Raw genomic sequence first — 27,238 nt, forward strand, 5'->3', positions numbered from 1 at the left:
ATAATATTCTATATTTTGTAGGACAAAATAAAAAAAATTGCAACTATTTTTGTCATTGCTTTGAGTTTCCGATAGTCGGCGGGTGTAAGTTGTTGAGGAGCTACGTCGCTCAGCCAACCGAGACGGGTTTAGTTGTTTTATGCATTTTGTCCTTTTAACTACTAATACAGGTAAGAGTAATGCCGTAAAATGATACATTTGTGGTCAGTACTACATGATGAGGAGTATATCTGCTGAGGGTTTAGGAATTAGATTTAATAAATTACCCATAAAGACGCCTCTCAATGTGTCTCTGAGGTTAGAAAACATTGCTTCAAATGCTAACCAATGTTAGCCAGCCAGCTATTAAACGACCTTATGGCCAAACCCAAAGCATTTAATCATAATATGTATTGCTGTTGGTTTAATTTATTCTTTATTGTAAGCACAACTTTTGGGTTTAAATTTGACTTTGCTTATAAAGCGTTGTGTTAGCCACCCATGCTAATCTTTAGCAGTATCGTTTGGGCTACTAGTTAAAGTTAACATTGCCTTTCTCTTTCACCTCACTCTTAAGAAAGACTGTGCTCCATTTTGGGGTAATTAACCGTAATTAGAATCATAATAATTCTAGCCTTTCATCAATATAGGCACGTTTTATTGACGTATGTGCTTCTGATCTGCAGACTATGGAAAACTGTTCAATGATATTATATTTGTGACAGGTATGATTTATAATCTACATAGGCCATATAATTTAACTCTGAATGAACAGGAATGTCTCGGCAGATGTTTGTCTCTGATAAGAGGCCAGAATAACATGCTTGTTAGGTGAACATTTGTGTTGAGCCATTTCATCTTAAAAATAAAACAGCAACCATATGTTTTTTGTAACCACTGTGCTGTGATTTAACTTCTGAGTTTAGAAGAATCAAAGTTCTGTTAAACATCAGAATGTGATTACTTAGTTTTAAAATGTTTCCCATGGCGTGTCCTTGCTCTTCATCTTTCTCCTTTGACATTTGCTCTGACATTTTCTATTTCAGTAAGCAGATTGCTTGCCTTGTCTTTTTTTATTTTTTTTAGTGAATCATCAATTAGAGAAGTGATAAACAGAATGAGTTATTTTGATATGGGAAAGCAGCTAGCATGCAACAACAACATTCCCTTCTTTGGAATTTGAGACATTGATTTTTTTAAATATGGCTCGTAGGCCTAATTCCTGTTAAACTGAAAGATTTTTGGGCGGTAGTCAGTTGGCACATTCGAAGGAAAGTGAATCAGTGTAGTGACAGGTTAGAAATGTTTACATTTTGCATGCTTTTTGCATCCTTTCTTAGTTTTTTGGTTTGTTTGGTCCTTTGACAAACTATGTTTGGAACACTTCCCCATGCAAAAGTCCATCTCTGATAATTGCCCAAAGACAGCACACATCTGGTTTTACCAGGGTTCTTAGTAGGGTGGTAACTAGCAGCAGAGCCAGTGACTTTTGATGTCCAGAGCCAGACAGGGCAGTGCTCAAAAAGGGGGTGGAAGTGAAGTCTGGAGGGGCATGCATGGAGATTTGCATTGTCATTGGTTAAGCGAAACACTTCCCTAATCTCAGTGTCTGTCTTTTCTGTTCACCTATGCTGTGGCTTCTGTTTGTCACTTGAAACTGGAGAGACGCTGTGTCCTGGAAGATATCTGAAGTGGATTTTAATTCTTTCTGGTTAGAGGACATTGAGAGTACAAGCTTTAACCGTGTTTTGCTGTGATTTTTCACTACAGGCAACCCACTGTTTACAAAATGGGGGTGAAAGATCGCCCTCAGTGCTATTTTGATGTGGAGATCAACAGAGAACCAGGTATGAAATTAATGATGATCACTATTTGGCAGTTCTGAAATAGACCTCTGTAAAATTCAAGTACAAGATCAAATAATGTACGTTTTGATAGATAAATGCTCAAAGTCTTTTCTGGATTGGATTGAAATACATTTTGCACTGTTCGTTATTCTTCTTTTACTTTTTAAAAGAAACACTTTTCTACTGAAATATTAGTAGAAGCCAACGTTTATATTTTTTTAAAAATGTTGTAAAAAGTAGCCTTCAGAAAGGTTAAAAGTTGTGCGATTTATAACTTAAAATTTTTGCATGATCTGAAATGACAGTGTTGTGTGCGTTCAAGGGATAAATCAGTTAAACTAGCTTCTAATACTAAAATTCAAGCATTTTGTGTGAATGTCTGTTGTGATGGTAGTTAAAATACCTGTCCCAGTGTGTTAGGAGCTGCTTGGTAGTAAACACCCTGACCTGAAGGGCTCTTTTAATGAACCAAAGACTGTGTGTGTACTAAATACCATCTGGGCTTCATCTCAGTCTACCGCTAATTATGTGTTTTAAAAATAAATGCCAGCGTCATAAAGGCAAAACATCTCATTTTGTGTTTTTACACCCAGTTTTTTACAAAGCCAAAACCTACTTTAATTTGAATACTTTTACACTTGAATGTGAAAGTGTTGCAGTTTGGCACACTAAAGTCAACCTGAAACCATATAGCCTACATGTAGAAATGAAACAAAAATGAAATGAATGAGAATCTAATAATGACTTTTTATAAGCAAGTCTAATCCTTAAACACAAAACATGCAAAAATGGATGATACAAGACTTCTGATGTTTAAGTTTAATGATACCTTTTGCTTTTTTCTAGTTGGACAAATTGTCTTTCAACTCTTCTCCGATATTTGTCCCAAGACAAGCAAAAATTTTATTTGCCTGTGCACTGGTACGTATACACACTTTGGGTCAGCCTGAATTAGTTTAGATATTTTGTTTGGCTGTTTAATTTTTAGTGACTTTTTACTCATACCTGCAAAACATTCCAGAACACAGCAACACAATAAGTGGAAAATTCCTCAACTCGGAGAACTTCATTATGATATAGCAAATTAGTAGGTCTAGTAGGTCTAGGACTAGGTCTTGAACTCAGAAAGACCTCCTTAACCCAATTCTAATTCATGTCCACCAATTCAAGCAAAAGCAAATGTGCAAATAAAAAAGCATGGGTGAGGTGACAAAATATCATACAATATTGTTAGATCATCCATCCTGATATCAGCTCATTAGATCTGTCAATATCTTACATGGTAATGCTTGGGTCAATGCACGGATACATTTCTCACCAGCCAAACAATGTTATCTCAGACAGAAATGAGTCTCTTATGCCTTCCTGTCTGTGAAGTACATGGGTGATTTTTCAACTTCGGGCAATTTTATGTCTCAGTGGTTCCTTTTTTATATTAAAACTAACAGATTTCAACTGTTTTCTTTTTGTTATATAAAAATGACTTTATTTATTTATTTTTGCTGGTGGTTTTTAAATGTCTTTTATGTATATATTTGACTGTTTTAGCCTTGTCCTGAACCCAGACTTTCAATATTAAACTATGAAAATCCATTATAGAATACAAATTATGACATGTTTAAAACTATTATGGTACAACGGGACTAAAGGCCCCTCAGGTTAAAAAGCTCCTTTGATTTTATTTTCTCCCAAAACACCATGTAGTGTCTAAAGTTTGATTTTGAGGAAATTTGATCAAATTTTTTATATTTTTTCAAATGTTGCAAATTTATGTAGCTAATCAAAATCCCTGAAATGTATACATTTATTTTGAGACAAAATACCTATTTATAATTTTTAGTTTTGTTCAAGGTTATTAAATTGAATAATAGCTGTCTAATAAATGAATGTTTGTTTTTAAGTGAGGGGGAATAGATTTGTTTCGAAAAATGTTCAAAGTGGGCTCACATTGACTGATTCAATCACAATGCAGATTAATTTGTTTATGGAATACTTGAGATGTTATAAAATGCCAAATGTGTTTGAAAAAGGCAAAAGACTCCCTCACCACCTTTTTTTAAAAACTGAATTTTAATCAAAACAACCTTCCATTATTATTTTTCACTCAAATTAAGTTGCTCCATCAATATTCAATAAAAAGAAATATATTTTTTCGATCTTGATACATTTTGTGACCAGAAAAAAAGCAAATTTTCCTTGTACCCTGTAATCTAAACTAAAAGGTAAATGAACATAAACCATTTCAATATTTATTGTTTGAAAATGATTTGTTTTTATTTATTATTATGACTGTCCCACAGTTTTGCTGTAATTTCCACCACACCAAACAATTTTCCCCCAATAAAGTTTTTTCAAAACTTAGTATACTAGTTACCCAAGTCGACAAAAGTGCCAGTGAAGAGCATGCTTGAGATGAAATATGAGATAGACAGAGCCATTCTTGTATTTACTCATTCATGCATATGCTGCATCCAAAATGACTGATTTGTTCACTTACTCACTACAAAATGAAAGTCACATAGTTCATGAGGAAAATGTGAGTGAAAATGAGTGTATTAGGACACTGCTCCAGGAATTTGCACTCTATGAATGATGTTAAACACATGTCCTGTCCGGCATCAGGCATTTCCCACAGAGCACTCATAACCATATTTTAAAGAGCTTAGTCTGTGAAATCTTGGTCTGTTAATGGCTGGAACACTTGTAAGCTGCACATACAAGGCCTGATACATACTAGTAATCTGCAGTGATCAGTGATCTAATTCTCTGGTTTGCTTGCAGGTGAGAAAGGCAGTGGCAAAACTACAGGGAAAAAATTATGCTATAAAGGCTCAACTTTCCATCGAGTGGTAAAAAACTTCATGATCCAGGGGGGTGATTTCACTGAGGGTATGTGCAATTACACTCGCAATTCACTGGAATATATGGAGATAAATATATCTGTGGTGCCGTTTCTCAAAATTGAATGATGTTTTTTTTTGTCTTTGCCAAGGCAATGGAAGAGGAGGAGAATCTATATATGGTGGTTTCTTTGAAGGTAAGCCATCTCTGGAAATGTTCAGTACATCATCAAACAGTCAATAACCTTAAAGTTCCTCAACTTCATCCTATAGTCTTTTCTGCTCTGTTTTAACATCTTGTGCATGACTGTTCAATGGGTATTTCAGTTTCGTGCATGAATTGTTAGCTATTATTTTATGTTTATGTCACACGCTTTCTTGATTGTGTTTTATTTCTGTGATCTCATAATGGTCTTCTTTCTGAGTCAGCATGGAGAATAGGCTTATTTATTTATTTAAAGGTCCAATCTTCTTGCCTAAAATTTTCAACATTCTTTTATTTATAGAGAGTGTGGTCTTTTGCAAAATAAGGTAAGAGATGTACACAGTCCAGTAACACAATGTAGACTAAACATTCCCCCTTCCCAATCCCAATGTGAACCATGGCAAAACACGTCCACACTATAGTGTGCTCATGGATATGTGGACCATGAAATTGATTTGGTTGACAGATTTCTTCTTTTTTCTCGCTCTTTTTATTTTTTCAGGATAGGTTGTCATGCAATACTCTTGAACATAATTCATCCTTAACCTCTTAAACTCTGTGGACCCGCCCACAAGCCGTTTTAACACTTAAAACATGAAGTCCCTGGATGCATAAGTTAGGCATATGTGGTATCATTTGAAAGCTTAGAATCTGAATTTTTGCAGTTAGTTACATAAAATAACAAAATAAGGCCTGAAAACATTTGTGTCATAAATTGGCCCCACCTAGAGTTTACGTTGTAGAAATGTTTAAAATGAATATAAAAGTCCTTCACATAGCACTTACAGTTGAAGTCAGAAGTTTACATACACCTTAGCCATATACATTTAAACTCAGTTTTTCACAATTCCTGACATTTAATCGCAGAAAACATTCCCTGTATTAGGTCAGTAAGGATCACTACTTTATTTTAAGAATGTGAAATGTCAGAATATTAGTAGAGAGAATTATTTATTTCAGCTTTTATTTCTTTCATCACATTCCCGGTGGGCCAGAAGTTTACATACACTTTGTTAGTATTTGGTAGCGGTGCCTTTAAATTGTTTAACTTGGGTCAAACGTTTTGGGTAGCCTTCCACAAGCTTCTCACAATAATTTGCTGGAATTTTGGCCCATTCCTCCAGACAGAACTGGTGTAACTGAGTCAGGTTTGTAGGCCTCCTTGCTCGCACATGCTTTTTCAGTTCTGCCCACAAATTTTCTATCAGATTGAGGTCAGGGCTTTGTGATGGCCACTCCAATATCTTGACTTTGTTGTCCTTAAGCCATTTTGTCACAACTTTGGAGATATGCTTGGGGTCATTGTCCATTTGGAAGACCCATTTGTGACCAAACTTTAACTTCCTGGCTGATGTCTTGAGATGTTGCTTCAATATATCCACATAATTTTCCTTCTTCATGATGCCATCTATTTTGTGAAGTGCACCAGTCCCTCCTGCAGCAAAGCACCCCCACAACATGATGCTGCCACCCCAGTGCTTCACGGTTGGGATGGTGTTCTTCGGCTTGCAAGCCTCACCCTTTTTCCTCCAAACATAACGATGGTCATTATGGCCAAACAGTTAAAATTTTGTTTCATCAGATCAGAGGATATTTCTCCAAATAGAAAAATATTTGTCCCCATGTGCACTTGCAAACTGTGGTCTGGCTTTTTTATGGCAGTTTTGGAGCAGTGGCTTCTTCCTTGCTGAGCAGCCTTTCAGGTTATGTCGATATAGGACTCATATTACTGTGGATATAGATACTTGTCTACCTGTTTCCTCCAGCATCTAGGTCCTTTGCTGTTGTTCTGGGATTTATTTGCACTTTTCACACCAAATTACGTTCATCTCTAGGAGACAGAATGTGTCTCCTTCCTGAGCGGTATGATGGCTGCATGGTCCCATGGTGTTTATACTTGCGTACTATTGTTTGTACAGATGAACATAGTACCTTCAGGCATTTGGAAATTGCTCCCAAGGATGAACCAGACTTACGGAGGTCCACAATTTTTTTTTCTGAGTTCTTGGCTGATTTCTTTTGATTTTTCCATGATGTCAAGCAAAGAGGCACTGAGTTTAAAGATAGGCCTTAAAATACATCCACAGGTACACCTCCAATTGACTCCAATTAGCCTATCAGAAGCTAATTGGCTAGTTGCCTAAAGGCTTGACATCATTTTCTGGAATTTTCCAAGCTGCTTAAAGGCACATTTAACTTAGAGTATGTAAATTTCTGACCAACTGGAATTGTGATATAGTCAATTAAAAGTGAAACAATCTGTCTGTAAACAATTGTTGGAAAATTTACTCATGTCATGCACAAAGTAGATGTCCTAAACGACTTGCCAAAACTATAGTTTGCTAATATTAAATCTGTGGAGTGGTTAAAAAATGAGTTCTAATGACTTCAACCTAAGTGTATGTAAACTACTGACTTCAACTGTAAATCGTCAAGTCATATATAAAATGAAAGTTCTCATTCTCAGGAAGGTGACTTTACAGTTTATTTTGTGCCATAATACCACAGTTTGAATTATTTTTAAAAATATCACAAATGGAAATTTTATTTCGGTAAGGCATAAAATGCAAACGTCTGTTTTCTTTGCTGACCACTGATCTGTAAGCCCCAGATAGCCTCCAACTTTATATCAAATCTTACCTTGGGTTGTTAGCTTTAAAATATGTTAAAGAAATTACTTGTTTACTTGTTTGTTAGCTTGCTTGGGTGAATAATCCAATGTTGTGTCAAAAAAAAATTAGAACAAAATATGAAGTCCAGTAGAAAAAGAATGAGAAACAAATCATCAGCAAAATAGGTTCTCATCTATAGAAGATGAAATGTAAAGATAGGATTCTCTGCTTTCCAGTGACACCTAGATTGGGCTTCTAGACAACTCAGAAGCCAAGATATTCAACAAAACAATGTGGAAGGTCACAGCACTTAAAAAAAAAAAAGACTTGTTGTCTATGGGTGAGGGCTAAAATGCATTAGAGCACCACCTACCTTTCAGATCAGTATTATGTGATGGAAGGCGTTAGAGGAAAAATTATTTTTTCTAGTACTTGCTGCTATCCAGTGGAATAAAATAAGACTATTGAAAATTGAACTTTAATGGCATGCTTTTAAACTTTAGACATAAAAAAAAAAAGATAAAAAAAAATATGTTGATCATAAAATTGTATTTAACATTTACAATGTTATTTATTAATTATTGCAATAAATAAATTTAAATTTAGGGGGTTATCTGTAAAATGAGACAATATTTATGAAATTAGTCCATTGTATGTGTGAACAGGGAGCTTTTAAATTTGTGTGAACATTTTCAGGTGGCAGCCCACAAATCTTGCGGAGCGTAAGAGGTTAAGAAATAATTGGCCCGACTTGTACAGTAATTGTTCTAGTGGACCTCAGGATAAAAAAAAAATTTTATGTCTGCTTTTACAACACAGATGAGGTCTGCAGCAGTGTAGAAGCATAACTGATGTCAGGTCTTAAATGGATAGGTCACCCTAAAATGAAAATTCTGTCATCATTTACTCACCCTCATGTCATTTCAAACCCTTATTAATTTCTTTCCATGAAATAGGTAGAATGTTAGGGACTGGCAGCCTCCATTCACTTTCATTGTATGGAGAAAAAAAATGCAATGAAAGTGAGGCTAACATTCTGCCTAACATCTCCTTTTGTGTTCCACGGAAGAAAAAGCCATATGGGTTTGTAAAAACATGAGGGTGAGAAAATGATAACAGAATGTTCATAGTTGGGAGAACTAGCCCTTTAATGAACATCTATTTGCCTGCTCCAATCTTTCTCCTTAAGACAGCTTTTATAAACAGTTGACAAGAACTCAGTGTCTCCCTTTGTCCATATTTCTCTCCAACAGATGAGAACTTTACTTTCAAACATGACAGAGCCTTCCTCTTGTCGATGGCCAACCGTGGCAAAGACACAAATGGGTCCCAGTTCTTCATGTGAGTATGTTTACTCTGCTGAAAGTGAGAGTGAGAGTGTGTCTGTATATAGAAACAACCATTCATCACTAGATCTTCTTACTGTTTAATATGACTGATTGGTTACTATTAAATGGCACATTAAATATGTATGTTTAGATTATGTATTCCCTAGTATTCAAGATCATTTCCCCAGAAGTGAGTTGGTTTGGCTCAGTCATAGACTTTATGCATTATAGCTCATCTGTTTTAAGAGACAAACACAGGACGCATCTGGGTTTTCTAACTTTGACCCTGGTGTCATATTCTTATATTTTAAATTGAACTCTTAACATTTGCTGTAGGTCCAAAATTATTGACATGCATCTCTTGACACATCAACACAATTTTAAGACCACAGGTGAAAAGTAAAGCACAAAGCTTTCAGTATGTTCACCCACAAATAAGTAATATTATAAAAAAATATATATATTTATTTAGAAGAGTAAAAAGATCATCTTAGCTTGCCTTTTTGCTGTTCACACCCTCTCTAAGTTTCCAAGACCTTGTCAATCTCTTCACCGTGTATATTTATTTCTGCTCTTTTATTTTGGATACTTTACATAGTCTACATGAACATATGGAATCAGGTGCTCTCAACATTTTCATCTCCTTTTCCCTTGTCAATGTGCATTTAGAAATATTTAATAAAGAAACAAATTCCTTTTTTGCCTACAAATGTATTACAATTTTTCTCTTGCCATTTTTGTGTAAAATTTGCAGAAACTCTAACATCCTGCTCTACCAAGGTAAAGTGTCTTCCAAGGCTGTGCTTCTCTCTCCTGACTGTGTATTTCTGGTTGCTTTTAGCTAGCACTGGTTTCTTGATTATCTTTAAAATTTGTTTTTACCTGATTAACAACTTACGGGACTCTTCCAGCACAGAGAAACTGAGAAGGTCTTTCAAATATTAGTGTTAAAGTTTAGCAGTCCATATTGTTCATTTTCTGCCATGGACACAGTGTGATTTCTAATAAAATATGTCCCTACAATGTTTAAACCGGTTTTAATTGATTTTGTCAACACAATGTTTGCAGATGTTGGACCTGTTGATGTTGAACGATTTCTGTTGTGTGTTCTACTTTATGATGGACTGCATTTAAGTCATGAGTTACTCTTGTTTTTGTTTTTTTCATTTATGACCCCAGGCCTAAGTTTTCCTCCCCTCTCTTTTTTCCTCCCACATGTCTCTGTTGGATTATCTGACCTGGCCACCATTTAATAAATTGTCCAACAATAGAACTACAAAGACAGCGCCTCATCTAGATGGGTACGTTCAAAAAAGATCCATTGGTTTTTATTTAACCAGCTTTATCCATTGTAGTTCAGGATGTAGCAGAACATTAACAAAAAACAGTACAGTGTTCCCACGATAATAGAAAACCTGGAATTACCAGGGAAATGTTTATACTGAAAAGAATCTTTTTTTAGTTTTTCTCTGCACTAAAAATATTTCATCAGCTAGATATTTGTTTTGTAAAACTTGCTTGCAGGCTATAGTGATGTAAGATTTGTGTGTGAATAGTTATTTTGAGCAAATGAATTAATAGTGATTTGTTAGCGAATCAGTCTGAATCCAAATGATTTAGAAATCTGTGTGTAGTTATCACAAATGACTGAAAACATCAGGGAAGAGTCATAGGATTACATATTTCTCAAGTTTATGCTTCAAGATCCAAAAATGTAGGATGTCTGGATGTATGATTTTCCATAAATTCCTGTAATGTTCATTTGTCTAATTAGAGTGCATGTGGTCTTTGGGCTGGTCATCTCTGGCTTTGAGGTTATAAAGAAAATTGAGGGGCTGAAGACCGACTCAGCCAGCAGACCTTATGCTGACGTCAGAGTGATTGACTGTGGACAGCTGATTACGAAGTCTGCTAACGATGGTGAGCTTGTTCCTATGTGTGAGAAACTAAGAATTTTGGCTGCAGACATATCGTCTGTCACTATGCTGTATGAACTTGTTTTTAACCTAATGGGGAACGTTGTAGGGGTGAAAATGGTGTTTAAAAATAGAACTCGGAAAGATCATAAAACACAAGAATGTCTCTCTGACAGGTGCTTTGTGCTTTGGCAACAACAGAAGAAACATTACAGACACCTATTTTAGTCCACACATTTACGCCATGTCCTAACCAAACATGACACAACAAAGCGTTTAGCATTAAATCACTATAAATCATCAAAAAACTTTTCCTAGGGGGCCTGGGTAACTCAGCGAGTATTGACGCTGACTACCACACCTGGAGTCGCAAGTTTGAATCCAGGGCGTGCTGAGTGACTCCAGCCAGGTCTCCTAAGCAACCAAATTGGCCTGGTTGCTAGGGAGGGTAGAGTCACATGGGGTAACCTCCTCATGGTCACTATAATCTGTGGTTCTTGTGCGTGGATGCCGCGGAGAATAGCGTGGGCCTCCACATGCGCTACGTCTCCACGGTAACGCGCTCAACAAGCCACGTGATAAGATACGCGGATTGACAGTCTCAGAAACGGAGGCAACTGAGATTCATCCTTTGCCACCCGGATTGAGGCGAGTCACTACGCCACCATGAGGACTTAGAGCGCATTGGGAATTGGGCATTCCAAATTGGGAAAAAAACAAAAAAACATTTCCTTGTTACCGGCCACGAGTGCAACATGCAACAGTATGTTTTGTTGGTTTCTATTTTTATTAAGGTGTGCTGGGTTGCCACCCACTAAGAAATCTCATTGGTCTGAAATCCTGCTCCACATTGCTGCAAAATGAGTTCTGATTGTCTCTAATTTTTGTTGCATTCTGCAGTATTGCAGTATTTGTCCTTTTGATGCTCCAATTTTTTTTATCAAATTTGTGTTTTGCATCATATGTTGTTTTTCACTCTAATTCAAAATAAATTCATTAATTCTGCCCTGGTCATGGCATAAATAGTGTAATCAAAAATAGAGCAAATCTATAAATTACATGCATTTTGTTTGTTCACTTGGCCTCGGTATATTTTCTGACTAAGCCTGTTTTGTCTTCTTGTAGTGCTTCGAGACAAGAGGAGGAAAGTGTTCCACTCTGAGGATGACTCTCAGAGTTCTTCTGAGTCTACATCTGGAGAGGAGTCTGACAAAAAATATGCATCTCAAAAGAGGAAAAGAAGCTCAAAGAGCAAGCATTCAAAGAGAAAAAGAAGAGAGACAGGGAAGAAAGAGAGAGACGCTGTTAAAACAGCAGGACATGGAAGGTAAATCAGCGTGTATCTATTTAGGAAAAGAATATCAAAGCTGAAGTGTGTAGGTTTTTTATGGTAAATAATTTTCTCCTATTCAAGCTAAATATGCAGAATCCATTTGTTGTCTGTTAAAACTGTAAACACTGTGGCTCAGTCAGAACGTTGCTTTGTTTGTTTGAGCACACCGACCAGCCCAAGGCAGCAACATTGGCTTAAACAATGGTGTGAGTTTGGGGTGGGACTATGGGCCCTTTTTCTTGACCGTGCTAGAAGCAGCACTTAGCGCAACGACCGTGCGCTACATCTTATCCAATTTTTGTGAGAGAGCTAATTCTAAGTGCAGTTTTCATGTTAGCGCAAGTGGGCATGGGTGGGAGTGTTTGTGATATCTCTTGGTGTATGCGCGCAAACTGTGTGTGTAAATAAAGAGGCGCAATTTGCTATTTTCCTGAGAAACAGGTCATTTGAAACGGCTCAAGATGTTTGAAAACCACTTATAATCTCTTCACAAAGTCTAAAATCAGTTCCTGCATTTGCAGTTTGAGGATTCCACCAGCAGGTGATATTAAAGAGCTATCGATCACTTTTAATACTAGCCAGAGAAACATATAAAAAATATACATTACAAAACAATGAACAATGGGAGAGCAGCAAAGCATATTTCAAGCAGGTGAGACACAGGCAAGCAGGATGAGAACTAACAGTCTCAGAGAGGCTGACAGAGAACATACTATCATAGATCGAGGTCCGGAGCAGCATAGGTGACATTATTTGGGCGGCATTGCATTTACACTACCAAATTCTTATGAATGGGCTGTCTTTATTTATATTGATGTTTTTGACATGTAATGGAATATATAATAGGACACAGATGGTGCAATAACTTGAGAAGAACCTTAGAATTAAATTGAGCTTAACCTAGGCTATTAGCGCTTTGTAAGTGCTGTTTCGCCAACACACTTGCAAAGACTTATCATATGCTTGCACGAAAATATCAACTTCATGGCCATGCCCACTGAAGTATCGCAGAGTGCTGCGCTTAGGGCTTTATTTTAAGAGTGCTATGCCTTATCTGTTTGTCTGACCAAAAGCAGATTGGGGGAGTGTTTGGGGAAACTTGTTTGAAAACGAATTTTTGCAATTAGTTTGGTGATGCTAGTGGTGCAAAAATTACATACTTTTCTGTTTGTCTGTATTTTAAGCTTTTTTTTACCATTTCACAATTTGAAAATGTAAATGTATTATATTGAAATACTTTTTAAATCACAATAATTCAGTGCTGTTGTCTTTGTCTTGGCGAACATACATATCCTTACTGTTTACTCTTTTCCTGATTCACAGTCATGCTGAGGGAGAGATGGCAGAGGAAGATGATGGTGATGTTGAGCAGAATGTGAAAAGGGAGAAGCCTGTGGTTCGACCAGAAGAGATCCCACCTGTGCCAGAGAACCATTTCCTGCTTCGCAGAGACATGCCTACCCAGGAGGAGACAATACAAATGTTAGTCTCTTTTGTACAGTTTAACGAACAGATGGTACTCCTCTCACTCAAACACTTTTCTTTTTTTTTTTACCTCTAATTATTAGTTCATGTCTGAAATTCTCTGGGTTAAAAGGTACATAATAAAGTGTTAATAGAGAACCACAGTGATTAATATTGTGGCAACTTTTTTCTTGTTAAATGATCCATGAAATCCAAGGCTCAGTTTTGATAGTACATTTAAAACCTTGTAAAAAAAAAAAAAGTAGACTCTGTAAACTCATATTTTTTTTTATTATAGGGCTGTACAGGAGACAGTTGTGGCACCGGATGACCCCAAACCAGCCGTCACAAAATCTGGACGCAAGATCAAAGGCCGTGGAACTATGGTATGACAGACGTGAATTACTTTTATATCATATACAGAAAAAAAATACAGAGCTGTCAGAGTGACCTCAAACCAAGGACAGCAGATAAGATAAATGTTTTTCACAACCCTAAAAATATATCAGCTGTTTTGTTTCTTATTGCCTCTCAATCAGTCTGTCAAAATATGTTGCATTTGGAACTCTGTCTCTGGCCCTCTGTCTGAAACCCTCAATTTTGGCCTCAGTGTTTTCTTTTAAACTTCAATGTAAACTCCCACTGTTATGATTTGCTAACATCGCTCAGCCCCTCGAATTCAGCCATATATATTTGAAACTCAAATCAGAAGAGAATGAACCAGCTCAACAACAATAAAAAATCAAATAAAAAAGTGTTTGCACATAACACACACCCAACACATTGCATCTGAATGTATAAATCTGTTTATTCAAGCACAGCAGCACCATAAACTATAAGTATCAAACAGTCATGACATATGAAAGATTCATGAATGGAATTGGTTATTTATTTAAAAACTGCTCCAACTTTCCATAACAGTTCCTTTGCAAAGTTTGACTGGTTCACAAGCAATCCACGCTGATATGAGTCAAAAACACATATAATACAAAGTTTTGAGTTCTGAAACTTACAGTATGCTTCTATAGATCAATGAACTCTTACATGTCAAAAAATCAAGGAAAATTGTATTACTCATGTCATAACCCCTTTAATTCTTACTAATTGACATTGACTCCTTGGATTGTATTTAGCTGTGCTCTGATGTCCTTCATGGATTTCTAAGCCTGTTTCATACAACATGGCTCTGTTGGTGATTTTTGTTTTTCCCCCTGCAGAGGTATCATACACCTCCTCGGTCAAAGTCCCGATCAGAGTCAGAGGGTGAAAGGGGGAGCAGTGAGACTCCACCACATTGGAAAGAGGAAATGCAGAGGACAAAGGCTTACCAGCCCCCCAGTGTGGAGAGATGGAGTAAAGGAGAAAGGCATGTTTTACACCAATTGAATATGGTTATTTATGAAAGTATGAATCTTATTTGAATAAACTATTGTTTTATTCCATGTGTCTGGTTTTCTCATAGTTGAGACTCTTTTTAAAATATCTTTTAGAAATGAATTTTTATGTGGTGAGCAAACATGGTTGGAACAAAGATTTTGACCTACAGCAATCTGATTGTTGTTCAAACAGATGGGATGACAGAAGTGACACCCCAAGGTCTAGGTCAAGATCAGGAGAGCGGTCCTTAAGCGAGGCCTCTGTATACTCCCACCGGCATCGATCCAAAAAAGAAAAGAAAACCAAACGCAAGAAGAAAACCAAAAAAAGAAAACACTTAAAGAAACATAAAAAGAGCAAGTCCAAGGAGACCTCTCTGTCTGAGGGAGAGATGTCAAGCTCCTCAGGCAAGAGGTCAAAACGCTCAAGTCGCGCTGGAAGGAGACATTCTCGGTTACGCTCTCGTTCTCACTCCCGCTCTAATTCACATCCATCCCACAGATCGTATCGATCAGAGTCAGACAGGAGACGATACTCATCATGCTCTTCTAGAGATTCACGATCTTATTCGAGATCCAGGAGCAGATCTTATTCCAGAAGTTGCTCAAGATCTGAGAGGCGGTTTCGATTAGGGCAGTCTGATACACACTCTAGGTCACTGTCCAGTTCTCGGTCCAAATACAGGGCAAGGTCAAGAACCAGATCAAATTCTAGGAATAGGTCAAATACCCCACCTTGTTCCAAGAAAATATATGTGAGATCCCCTCAAAAGTCAAAGCCTACAGAGGGTGCTATTTCCAAACAGGACAAGCCAGTGCCTACAGCAGTTCAAGGTGTAGAACCTAAAGCCCCACCAGCCGTGTCCTTCGAAAATATCTCTGTATTACCTATGAGTGACAGTCCACCGCCCTCTCGATGGAAACCAGGCCAGAAACCTTGGAAACCCTCTTACGTTCACATTCAAGAGATCAATAAAAAGTCAATGCCAGGTTCAAAAGCACTAATCAGCCCATCAACAAATGCATCTCTGGAGACAATGTCCTCTCTTAAGCCAGACACTGCCATTAGTCAAAGGGACCACAGTAGCAGTAACAATATTGTTACTGATAGACTTCTGCAAAGGAGTTTGTCCAGGAGCAGGTCGCCCAGTCAGTCAAGAAGCAGCAGCAAATCATTAAGCCATTATGACAGCAGATCTTCGTCCCTTAGTAGGTCCGAATCATATGGTTCATACAAAAGAAGATTTGCTGAAAAGAGAAAACATCGTACTTCTAACAGAAATAGCCAAAAGAGGAACAAGAATGCAAATCATAGCAGTGACCACAAAAATACATCTTCCTTTTCAGAGGATGGACCAGACAGTCCACACAATCCTATCCACAGACACAGTGATTCCTTGGTACGAATAAATGCGCTTGATTCTCTCTCAGATTTAAAGACAGCGGCAATGAAAGGCAAGAACCCTAGTCAAAAGAATGAACTGTTAGTGGATAAGAACAGTAAATTGGGATGGGAAAGTGAAGGAGAGAATTCAAGTAAGATTAATAATGCTGCTGAACATAACCAATTCTCTGCGAAGAATGAAGGAAGCCTTAAAGAAATGAAAAAGAGGCTGATTTTGTCTCGTTGCTGGGAGTCTGAGAGTGACTCAGAAATGCAAGACAAAAAGACAGTTGGTGATGCCAAACATGTGTCTGAAAAGGAGGAAGGAGAAGCCAGTTCAGAATCTGAGTGTGAAAACCTTTTTTGGCCTTCTAACAAATCAAACAGAGGGGTCGAAATGTCTGAGGAATTAAAAAGTAATGAGGAACACACTGACACAAAAACTATGAAACACAAGAACAAGAAAGGCAAGCGTAAACACAAGCACAAGAGAAGGAACTCTTCCAGGTCAGGATCTCGCAGATGCAAGAGCAAGAAATCCAAGAAGCACCAAAAGCCAAAAGAGATATTCCACTGGCAGCCTCCACTTGAGTTTGGTGATGAAGGTGAAGAGGATGATTTAGTTGTTCAGACACAGTATGTAGACCTTGCAAATCCTGATGCTGTCAACCGTGCTGCAAAACGTAGGGTAAAAACTGGACCAATTAAGCCCCATGTCTCTGAGAATCAGGAACAAGGGACTCAAGAGTCACCTCAAGACAAATATTCAACAGAGTCTCAAAGAGGTATTGATGAGAATGAGAAGACTGAAAACCAAAAATCAAAGCTCAATAGCAGCACAGAAAGAAGTCCAGCTCAAAGCCATCCAGAGGTCCATGCAAATCATTCAGACACTAATTTGGCAAATAACCAAAATAGACTACAAGATAAAATGGAGGTATGCACTCCAGAAGACGTCCCAGTGGCTAAGCAACCAGGGCCCAAAGTGATTGGCTTTTCTCAGCCAAAAAATATTTTGAATAATGGCAGTGCACTTGTGCCACCTAAAACAGAAAAGGTGAACTCTGTTATGACTGAATCTGCTTTAACCCATTGCAGTCAGTTACAGGAAACAGTACCTGGTAATGCTTCTCTCCCAGCAGCTGAAAATAAATGGAAACCTTTGACAGGCATGACTGCAGTGCAGGCCGTTACTACAAAACCTTTGATTATTAAGATTAACAAACAGCAAGATCAGTTAGAAGGAAAGAGCCAAGGCCTCAAGATTGAGATCAAGAGCAAGAATAGAGTCCGACCAGGATCCCTCTTTGACGAGGTACGAAAGACGGCTCGGTTAAATCAGAGAACCAGATATCAGGACAGTTCAAGTGAAGAGGACTCTCTTCCAGCAACAGGAGAAAGGGTTGGGTCCCATAATCACTCTCGGGACAAGTCACAGTCTGTGTCCAGTCAAAGGTCCCACCGCAGAAGCAGGTCCCATTCGTACAGCCGCTCCAGGAGTAGGTCCAGAAGCTACACCTACTCTTCCAGGTCTGATACAGTAGATATTGTTTTCAAAGTTACATGTCCAAACTTGAAAAGTGTTTATATATAGTATATAATTTTATTTTTTCCACACACAGGAGCTATAGTAGAAGTAGGAGTAGATACAGTAAAGACCACTCTCGTTCTCAAAGTAGCACCTACAGAAGTTATCGTAGGTAAGTGTTAAAAGGTTTTTATCTCTGATATGCTTCAATCTAATATGCATTTTAAAGAACTAGGGAGGTCATAGATATTGATTATATTGATTATCGATCGGCACGTTATTTTATCGATATATTTTTGATGAATCAATATTTTAAAATGAGCTGACATTTAAATTAGAAGCCCAATTTGCGTACTTTCCAATTGTCTTAGTTGGCCTCTGTTTAACAGTCTGGCGTAACAGCATTGGGAGACCACAAAAGGGTGATATAACAGTATCACACACACAGACAGGACGAGCTGAAGCAGCGCAGGAGATAGTCCAAAGTTATGAAGGTTTTTGTACTTCGAGAATGAACAAAGGGACGTTGTCATTAACATGCTGCATGTTAGTGAAACTGTGAAAACTGAACGACTAGAAATGGCGACGTTTATTATGCAGTTTTTCTGTATGTATAGTAGCCTTTAATAGGTCTTTCATTCAAGCTGTCAAACCACAAAACAACATACTTGTAACTGAAAATAGCCTCTATGAAAGATACATGTTCACAATAGATCATCCAGTGATGGCTAGAGTAAATAATCTTTGTCCTTTGATAATGATTTGGGTCGAATTTAAAGGAAAACTGTGCAAGTTGCACTCCGTGGTGCTGCAGAATGTTGATGTTGAACGTTGGCGTGTGTTGGTACCTTTGTAGAAAATAAATAATTGTTTTGAATTTTTGAACGTTGCCGTTTTCTAGTAAAGCTGTGGTTTTATCTCGCATTGAGTGTTCTTGTTTTGTTTCATTATTATAGTGTGCGGGCCTTTTTTTGTATTTTATTTTAATTTTAGAACGCGCCATGTCATTCACCAGACGTGTCCAGTGTGCGACCCCAACCCCCCCACCCCCCTTGATTTACCCTGCCACTCATTCTTTACCAAAGAGACAAAGACTATAGTGCAACGAGCAATTAAAATTTAATTGACAAATTTTAAGATGCCATGATCAATCTTGTTTCAGCCACACATACAGTAGGAGTCGCTCTAGAAGTCGGTACAGAGGTCATCACAGATCAAGGTGAGGATGGAGCTAAAATCATTCATGCACTTTGCTTGAGTCATTTTTTTCATTCGTGTTATTTGGATGTGATTTGTATTTGTTATTTGTTGCTGGAAATCTAGGTCTGACTCTTATGATAGCTACTCTAGTCACAGTCGTAGCAAGAGACGAGGGCATAGGAGAAGTGAGAGCTCTGACCGCAGGTCCAGGTACATCATAAGTAAAACTTTGTATTGCCCCAATATAATTAAAAAAAAAAAAAAATTCTTTATAAGCATCACTAAAACTTGTACATTATTGTCTGTCTTCACATTCAGGTCGTATCACTCATACAGTCGCAGTTCCTCCAGGCGGCGAAGTCCCAGTCGAAGCAGTTGATACAGCAGAGTTTAAATTTCAGACGTCATTGATTTGATTTTCTGAAGGATTGGCCTAGTTTAAGTTTTGTAAAGTATGTACTTCGTCCTACACTTATCATCATGTACTGTGTTATTCAAAAACCATACTTTCTTTTCTGTTGCATTTTTCATGTAAGGCCATGTATGAATGTACTTTTGAAACAAAATTAGACTAAACAAGTAAACCTACTTTTTCTGGTCTACTTGTATACTATTATAAACAAAAGTTTGTGAGGAGCATAAAATCCTTCCAACTGTAACCCCAAGGTTACAAACAGCCACTTACCTCACTCCTTTGAAAGTGAACTTCAGAAATGTCAGTCAATCATGTTTGGAAAGGTTTTACCATACAGTTCTAAAACAAGAGATGGGCATCCTTTCAAGTCTAAGCAGCGTTTTTAGGTTTTTTCTTTAATTCAGAAGACATTTATGAGAATGGTGGACAAACGAGGAAAGTTTTAGTTGTTGGCTAAATGAATGTTTTGTGTTTAAATGGTTGTTCTCAAAGCTTTTTTTAAAGTTGTATATAAAACACCACCAACAAAAAGTTATGCTTGTGTAATGTATATAGCGCTGCTTATTGATACAGCATTTAAATATAATAAACTAAACCTGCCAATTTAATTGTTTTGTGTCACTAGATCTGTTTGTGAAATACTACTACAGCTGTTTTTAGATATGTAATCTGTTCATTGCAATGTTCTTGTAGCGTGACTTGTATTTTCAAGGTTTAATGACTCAGAATACATAAAAATTGAGAGTGAAGCATTAGGATATGGTCATTTTTGATGCAACTTATTCTAAGCTTTGTATTGTCCACTACAGGCTAGTTTGTTGTTTTATCTAGTTCTGTATAAGACAATATAATCGTTGCGTTGACTGCTGTTTCAGATTTCAGTGCATGCTTTTGTGCACAGAGCAAGGCACATTTAAACCTACAAGGTCATGAGAATGTGTGAGACAAAAGCTCCATCACTCCATCAGGGCCGTTCATATTGAGTACCCACTCTGTTTCAGCTGTAGATGTAGAATAGAGCAGACAGAGCATAACATTTTAATCCAGTGCAATGGCCCTTTAAAACTTCTGACCAAAAGCCCATATGATCCCCGAGCTCCAATCACCAGTTCCTACTGCAAAAGCAGCCTCTGCATTTTTGTCTGTCTGAATGCTGCTGCTGCTGTTAGCACGGCGAAAAAACAGAGGGGAAGAAAAACTGAAGAAATGTAAAAAAAAAAAAATAATAATAATTCCAACGTACTATTTACATGGCGAGCGGAAGTCCTGCGCAAACGGAGTTATTGGCGGACTCCTTCGATGCTCGATACGTCGGATCAAAATGGTACAGTAGACAACGACATTTCGATTATTTTATGTCCGTATTTTATCTCTACTCATTTTTAACGACTTAGCTAGGCCTTTTAAACTTGCAACACTTTATCACTGGATGTGTCTGACTATTGTATGTATTGAATAACCTGATGTTGGCATTCTCGGCAATAAAATATAAGCGTGATATGAAGTTTGCAACTTACACGGAGCGCCGAAAGAGGCACAGAAATTGGATGATTTACAAGAATGCAATGGCTACATTGTTGCATTTAAACAGTTAAATTCTCTCATATCAGTGTACTTTAGAAAGGGCCAGGTCGAGACTGGTGCATTTTTGTGTCTATTTATGTACATGCAAAATTAAAGCCAAAACGCTAATTCTATTTACATTCTGAAGTGAGACTTTTGCTGCACAGAACGGGACAGAATGCAAAATCACTTCTTAACTTAGACATGACCTTAAATTTGCGGATCCCCCATGATCTAAGTGCATAGAGTTCACATTTCAGTTGTGCAATAACTGTCGCGTGAATCTCCAAATGGTGAAATACATTGCCTTTTTAAAAAATATATATATATAGAGAGAGAGAGAGAGAAGGAACTTAAAATACTTTAGTTCTTTTTAAATTATTCATGTTTATATAATTTCCAAATGTTACTTTTTGTGCAAAGAAAAAAAAGAAAGAAAGAAATTCAGTCCCATTTAGTCACAAGATGTAAACATTCTTGTTAACGTGATTTTAGTGTGATAAAATCTCTTACTAACCATATCTGTTTAAAGTTTTATCCAGTATACAATGACAACGAAACCTTAGCTTTGTAATTTACACAAAAAGTTTCTGTCACATCTGTTAAAACCCTGCTTTCACAGTCCTTTAATTTTCTTTCTTCATGGTGTTGTTCAAATAGTTTAATATTTCATATTGTTATAAAACACAATTAGAAGGAATGTGTCAGTGAGGTTGAAAAAAAAAAAAGTAAGGTTGAGACCGGTCATTTAAGGATCCCTCATTAAAAATCAAGCATGTCTACAGCGGTGCTGAAATCCTGTGGCCAGCTCACATCTGGAAGCCGGTTAATATCTGGGTCAGGTCACTACTGGACTTCCATAGCCTTGTCTTTTTGACCTCATGTTGCTCATTTGACCTTTTTCACATGACCCGTAAAAATGTAGTTTTTGTTTTATTTTTTATGCTGCAAATTGCCTCATGTAGTAGACACAAATAATGTTTTAGAAGTGCATTACAACTCTATTAATGCATTCTTTTGAGATATAATGCATTTTTGGACATTCAACAGTATATCAATGGCCGATACCACAATTATTGAAATTCAGCTTTTTTCTGAGGTGATTACATTTTGAAAGATATAATGAGAGAAAATGAGTCATTATGTGCATTTCTCTATTGTACATATTGCTGGTCTGCATCAAAGCACATACACTGACTGAGCACTTTATTAGGAACACCTGTACACCTACTTATTCATGCGATTATCTAATCAGCCAATTGCGTTGCAGCAGTGCAGTGCATAAAATCATGCAGATACGGGTCAGAATCTTCAGTTAATGTTCACATTAACCATCAGAATGGCGAAAAAAATGTGATCTCATTGATGTAGTCCATGGCATGATTGTTGGTGCCAGGCGGCTGGTTTGAGTATTTTTGTAACTGTTGATCTCCTGGGATTTTCACACACAACAGTCTCTAGAATTTAAATCAGAATGGTGCCAAAAACAAAAAAACATCCAGTGAGCGGCAGTTCTGTGGACGGAAACACCTTGTTGATGAGAGAGGTCAACGGAGAATGGCCAGACTGGTTCGAGTTGACAGAAAGGCTACGGTAACTCAGATAACCACTCTGTACAATTGTAGTGAGCAGAATAGCATCTCAGAATGCACAAAATGTTGAACCTTGAGGCGAATGGGCTACAACAGCAGAAGGCCATGTCGAGCACTTTATTAGGACCATAGTGTTCATAATAAAGTGCTCAGTGAGTGTATAACTCTACAATGAATTGTTGCATGATGTTTTTTTAATCAAATGTTTATATGAGTATTGAAAGTGCTTAAATCATCCCTTTGTTGACTGTTATGAAAGCAATTGTACTTTAGAAAGAGCCGAAATAGAACAATTCCAGCAAAACTCTGCAGTCTTGTCCTTTAGTGTTGCGACCTGGAAAAAAGCATCATGCTGAGTGTTTTTATGTAACCATCGATTCAGGACATTCCTGCCCACCCTTGACATTGAGGCTTCGTTGTCTCTCAGTGCTCTGTTGTCGGGGTCACTTAAATTCATGTGACAAGTGTGCCTAGCACGGCTTCCAGCATTAAACTCCAGCAGACATCTCTGGCTTCTTTTGCAAGTTGTCTCCGTCAATTTTAAGATTAAATTGTGTTTTGTTGTTTGCATGTTTCATATATTCCACCTATACTATGCAGGTATGGTACGTATGACTATGAGATGCATTTATACTGTATATACACTACCGGTCAAAACTTTTGAAACACTTGAGTGAAATGTTTCTTATGATCTTAAAAATCTTTTGATCTGAAGGCGTATGCTTAAATATTTGAAATTAGTTTTGTAGACAAAAATATAATTGTGCCACCATATTAATTTATTTCATTATAAAACTATATTTTAATTTTTTTTAAAAGTTTTTGAAATTGATGACTTGGACCAAATAATAAAGAAAAGCAGCCAATAAGTGCCCAACATAGATGGGAACTCCTTCAATAATGTTTAAGCATCCCAGGGTGATACCTCAAGAAGTTGGTTGAGAAAATGTTGAGTACATTTCTGCAAATTCTTGCAAAATCTACTTTGAAGATGCTAAAATATAACACAGTTTTGATTTATTTTGGATTTTGTTTAGTCACAACATAATTCCCATAGTTCCATTTATGTTATTTCATAGTTTTGATGACTTTACTATTATTCTAAAATGTGAAGAAAAAAAATTATAATAAAGAATAAGTGTTTCAAAACTTTTGACCGGTAGTGTGTGTGTGTATGTGTACACACACACACACACACACACACACACACACACACACACACACACACACACACACACACACACACACACACACACACACACACACACACACACACACACACACACACACACACACACACACACACACACACACACACACACACACACACACAGTTTATGTATTAGTGGTAACCGATATATTACAGAGGCCGATAAATCGGCCACTATTCTGACTATTTTAATTATCGCGTCGGCTGATAAATCTTCCAGTTTGGCCGATTTGATTTCTTGAGGGCACTGAAAATTGCCTGCTTGCATATGAAGTGAGACTTGTGAATGACCAGTCACAGTTCATTTTGTTGTTACATGCCATCATGTTACTACAATAATAGACCGGTGTGCAACTGTGTCATTTAAACGGTCTGCATATCAGAGCCACAGCAGACGCGTTTGAGCTCATAAAGTTCTCTCCTCAACAGTTCCCTGTAACTTTTAACTGTCTTGTCTAATGATAAAAAGGCAAATATCAATAAAACTAATATCATATACCATCTGCAAATATGCGCATATCTCGTTTAAACAGATGTAATAAACAAACCTCACAAAACTTCAGGAGATACAGCATCCTGTGGAGCGCTCATTTATTTACCTTTAAAGCACGTATTCTATCTGCCTGTCCTCAGCAGTTCCCTGTCACTTTCTTTTCTAATGATAAAAGGCAAATATCAATAAAACTTCTATTATATACTGTTTGCAAATATGCAGATATCTCCTTTAAACAGATGTAATTCACGAACCTCATGAAAATCCAGCATTTTCTTCCTGTCGTGTGCTCATCTAATATCTTCATCTGAAGCGTGTATTCTATCAGCCAAAATCAAAAATTCAGGATCAGGATCAAAAGTTCCTCTGATTCACAAATTATGATGGTCACTCCATGACAATCCAAGCAGGCGATCCAGGCCATTTAAACTGGCAGGAGATTGCTGCTGGGCGCTGGATTGGCACGAGCACGTGAGTGCAACTTCAAAGTAAAAGTGCTTCACGTGTGCTATGAGTAAATATCTTATTCACCATGCACTGTATGTACAATTTGTTTGATTCAGTATTTTTTGAGAAAATGCGATTGCTAACGTAGACATGCCATCCATGGTTGCTGGACTACTGTGTGTACTGTTATTTCCTTCTTCCTAATATATTAACAATTTCTTCGCGCAAATAAATTACTAAAATTTGATGACTAAACAGAAATCAGAAGAAACTTCTATCTAGCATTTAAAATACAATATTATTTTTTTAGATTTTTTTACAAAGTTAAAGTTTTGTGAGATTTAGTAAATATAGTGCTAAATAAGAGTTTATTATAATAGTTGTTTTGTTTTTTTTGCAATTTTATGTTTATGTTATTTACGATAATTCGTGTGATTTGTCAGCATTGTATCGGCCACCCTGCTCTCTGGATATCGGCATCGGCCATTAAAAAACTTAGATCGGCCAACCACTAATATATATATATATATATATATATATATATATATAATTATATTATATATATATATATATATATATATATATATTATATTATATTATATTATATATATATATATATATATATATATATATATATATATATATATATATATATATACACACATACATACAGGGTTGGGGAGTAACGGAATACATGTAATGGGATTACGTATTTTAAATACAAAATATAAGTAACTGTATTCCACTACAGTTACAATTTAAATAATTGGTAATTAGAATACAGTTACATTCAAAAAGTATTTTGATTACTGAAGAGATTACTTTGCATTTTATTGTCATTTGTTTCATTTAATATTTAGTCCTTTCAGATGGAAAACATTTATACATAAAAATGATGCGATCCAAAGTGCATTTGAACAGCGGTGAAACACTTTCTTATGATGTGTTACATTCATACGAGCAGACAGAGAAGTAAGTTTGAAGTAAGTTTGGAGCAGCAGAAATAGAAATAAACCTTGTGTAAATTGTCAGCTTTACACTAAGCTAAAATGCTATTTCTAGCCATTTTACATGCACACCAGACATGATCATATTTTTTTATCAAGAAAATTCACGTTGGATCATAATTTATTTTTTTAGTAAGACTTTTGATATTAGGGCAAAAATCGTGTTCTTGATAATAATATTTGTATTGTTTTCCTGTAAAAATAATAAAAAAAAATCCTTAAAAAAAAAGATCAATTAGATTTAGCTTGTTTTAGAAACACTGGATAAGATATTTAGGTTTTTCAGAGAATGTATTTTTAACGTGTATTTTGTCTTACTGTACTGGCAGAGTTTTTATAGTCAAAACAAGTGACAAAATCTACCAGAGCTGAAGAAGTAATCCAAAGTATTTAGAATACATTACTGACCTTGAGTAATCTAATGAAATACATTTCAAATGACATTTTACAGCATGTATTCTGTAATCTGTAGTGGAAAACATTTCAAAAGTAACCCTTCCAACCCCATATATACACTACCGGTCAAAAGTTTTGAAACACTCATTCTTTATTATAATTTTTTCACATTTTAGAATAATACTAAAGTCATCAAAACTATGGAATAACATAAATGGAACTATGGGAATTATCTTGTGACTAAACAAAATCCAAAATAAATCAAAACTGTGTTATATTTTAGCATCTTCAAAGTAGTCACCCTTTGCCTAGAATTTGCAGACATGTACGCTTGACATTTTCTCAACCATCTTCTTGAGGTATCACACTGGGATGCTTTTTAAACAGTATTGAAGGAGTTCCCATCTATGTTGGGCACTTATTGGCTGCTTTTCTTTATTATTTGGTCCAAGTCATCAATTTCAAATTTAATAAAATTTTAGTTTTATAATGAAATAAATTAATATGGTGGCACGATTATATTTTTGTCTACAAAACTAATTTCAAATATTTAAGCATACGCCTTCAGATCAAAAGATTTTTAAGATCATGAGAAACATTTCAGTCAAGTGTTTCAAAACTTTTGACCGGTAGTGTATATACAGTGGTGTGAAAAAGTGTTTGCCCCCTTCCTGATTTCTTATTTTTTTGCATGTTTGTCACACTTAAATATTTCAGATCATCAAACAAGTTTAAATATTAGTCAAAGATAACACAAGTAAACACAAAATGCAGTTTTTAAATGAAGGTTGTTATTATTAAGGGAAAACAAAATCCAAACCTACACGGCCCTGTGTGAAAAAGCGATTGCCCCCTAAACCTAATAACTGGTTGGGCCACCCTTAGCAGCAACAACTGCAATCAAGCGTTTGCGATAACTTGCAGTGAGTCTTTTACAGTGCTGTGGAGGAATTTTGGCCCACTCATCTTTGCAGAATTGTTGTAATTCAGCCACATTGGAGGGTTTTCAAGCATGAACTGCCTTTTTAAGGTCATGCCACAGCATCTCAATAGGATTCAGATCAGGACTTTGACTAGGCCACTCCAAAGTCTTCATTTTGTTT

The 27,238-nt window shown here is 36.6% G+C and overlaps 1 protein-coding gene across 2 annotated transcripts; it reads left to right on the top strand.

Annotated features, from left to right (window-relative positions):
* Positions 1–64: 64 nt before the first annotated feature.
* LOC127431839 (NK-tumor recognition protein-like) lies at positions 65–20,182 on the top strand. Of its 2 annotated transcripts, XM_051682428.1 has the most exons (17): positions 65–170; positions 1,750–1,826; positions 2,673–2,747; positions 4,608–4,715; positions 4,819–4,863; positions 8,737–8,824; positions 10,083–10,112; positions 10,586–10,731; positions 11,853–12,054; positions 13,384–13,542; positions 13,823–13,910; positions 14,742–14,890; positions 15,094–17,814; positions 17,907–17,984; positions 18,975–19,031; positions 19,136–19,222; positions 19,331–20,182. In XM_051682428.1, the coding sequence occupies exons 2-17, from the start codon at positions 1,769–1,771 to the stop codon at positions 19,389–19,391; spliced, it is 4,152 nt and encodes a 1,383-aa protein (XP_051538388.1). In that variant the 5' UTR covers positions 65–170; positions 1,750–1,768; the 3' UTR covers positions 19,392–20,182. The 2 variants fall into 2 exon arrangements, with proteins under 2 accessions (XP_051538388.1, XP_051538389.1); XM_051682429.1 differs by lacking the exons at positions 65–170; positions 1,750–1,826; positions 2,673–2,747 and adding an exon at positions 5,173–5,197 and having other exon boundaries at positions 4,637–4,715.
* The last annotated feature ends 7,056 nt before the right edge of the window (positions 20,183–27,238 follow it).

Source organism: Myxocyprinus asiaticus, chromosome 41 (genome assembly GCF_019703515.2).
Source record: "Myxocyprinus asiaticus isolate MX2 ecotype Aquarium Trade chromosome 41, UBuf_Myxa_2, whole genome shotgun sequence".
Classification (NCBI taxonomy): Eukaryota; Metazoa; Chordata; class Actinopteri; order Cypriniformes; family Catostomidae; genus Myxocyprinus; species Myxocyprinus asiaticus.

Coding starts and splice junctions, on each gene's coding strand:
- LOC127431839 (XM_051682428.1), top strand. CDS start 1,769: ATGGGGGTGAAAGATCGCCCTCAGTGCTATTTTGATGTGGAGATCAAC. Junction 17,815..17,906: donor AGCTACACCTACTCTTCCAG/GTCTGATACAGT, acceptor TTCCACACACAG/GAGCTATAGTAGAAGTAGGA. Junction 17,985..18,974: donor ACCTACAGAAGTTATCGTAG/GTAAGTGTTAAA, acceptor ATCTTGTTTCAG/CCACACATACAGTAGGAGTC.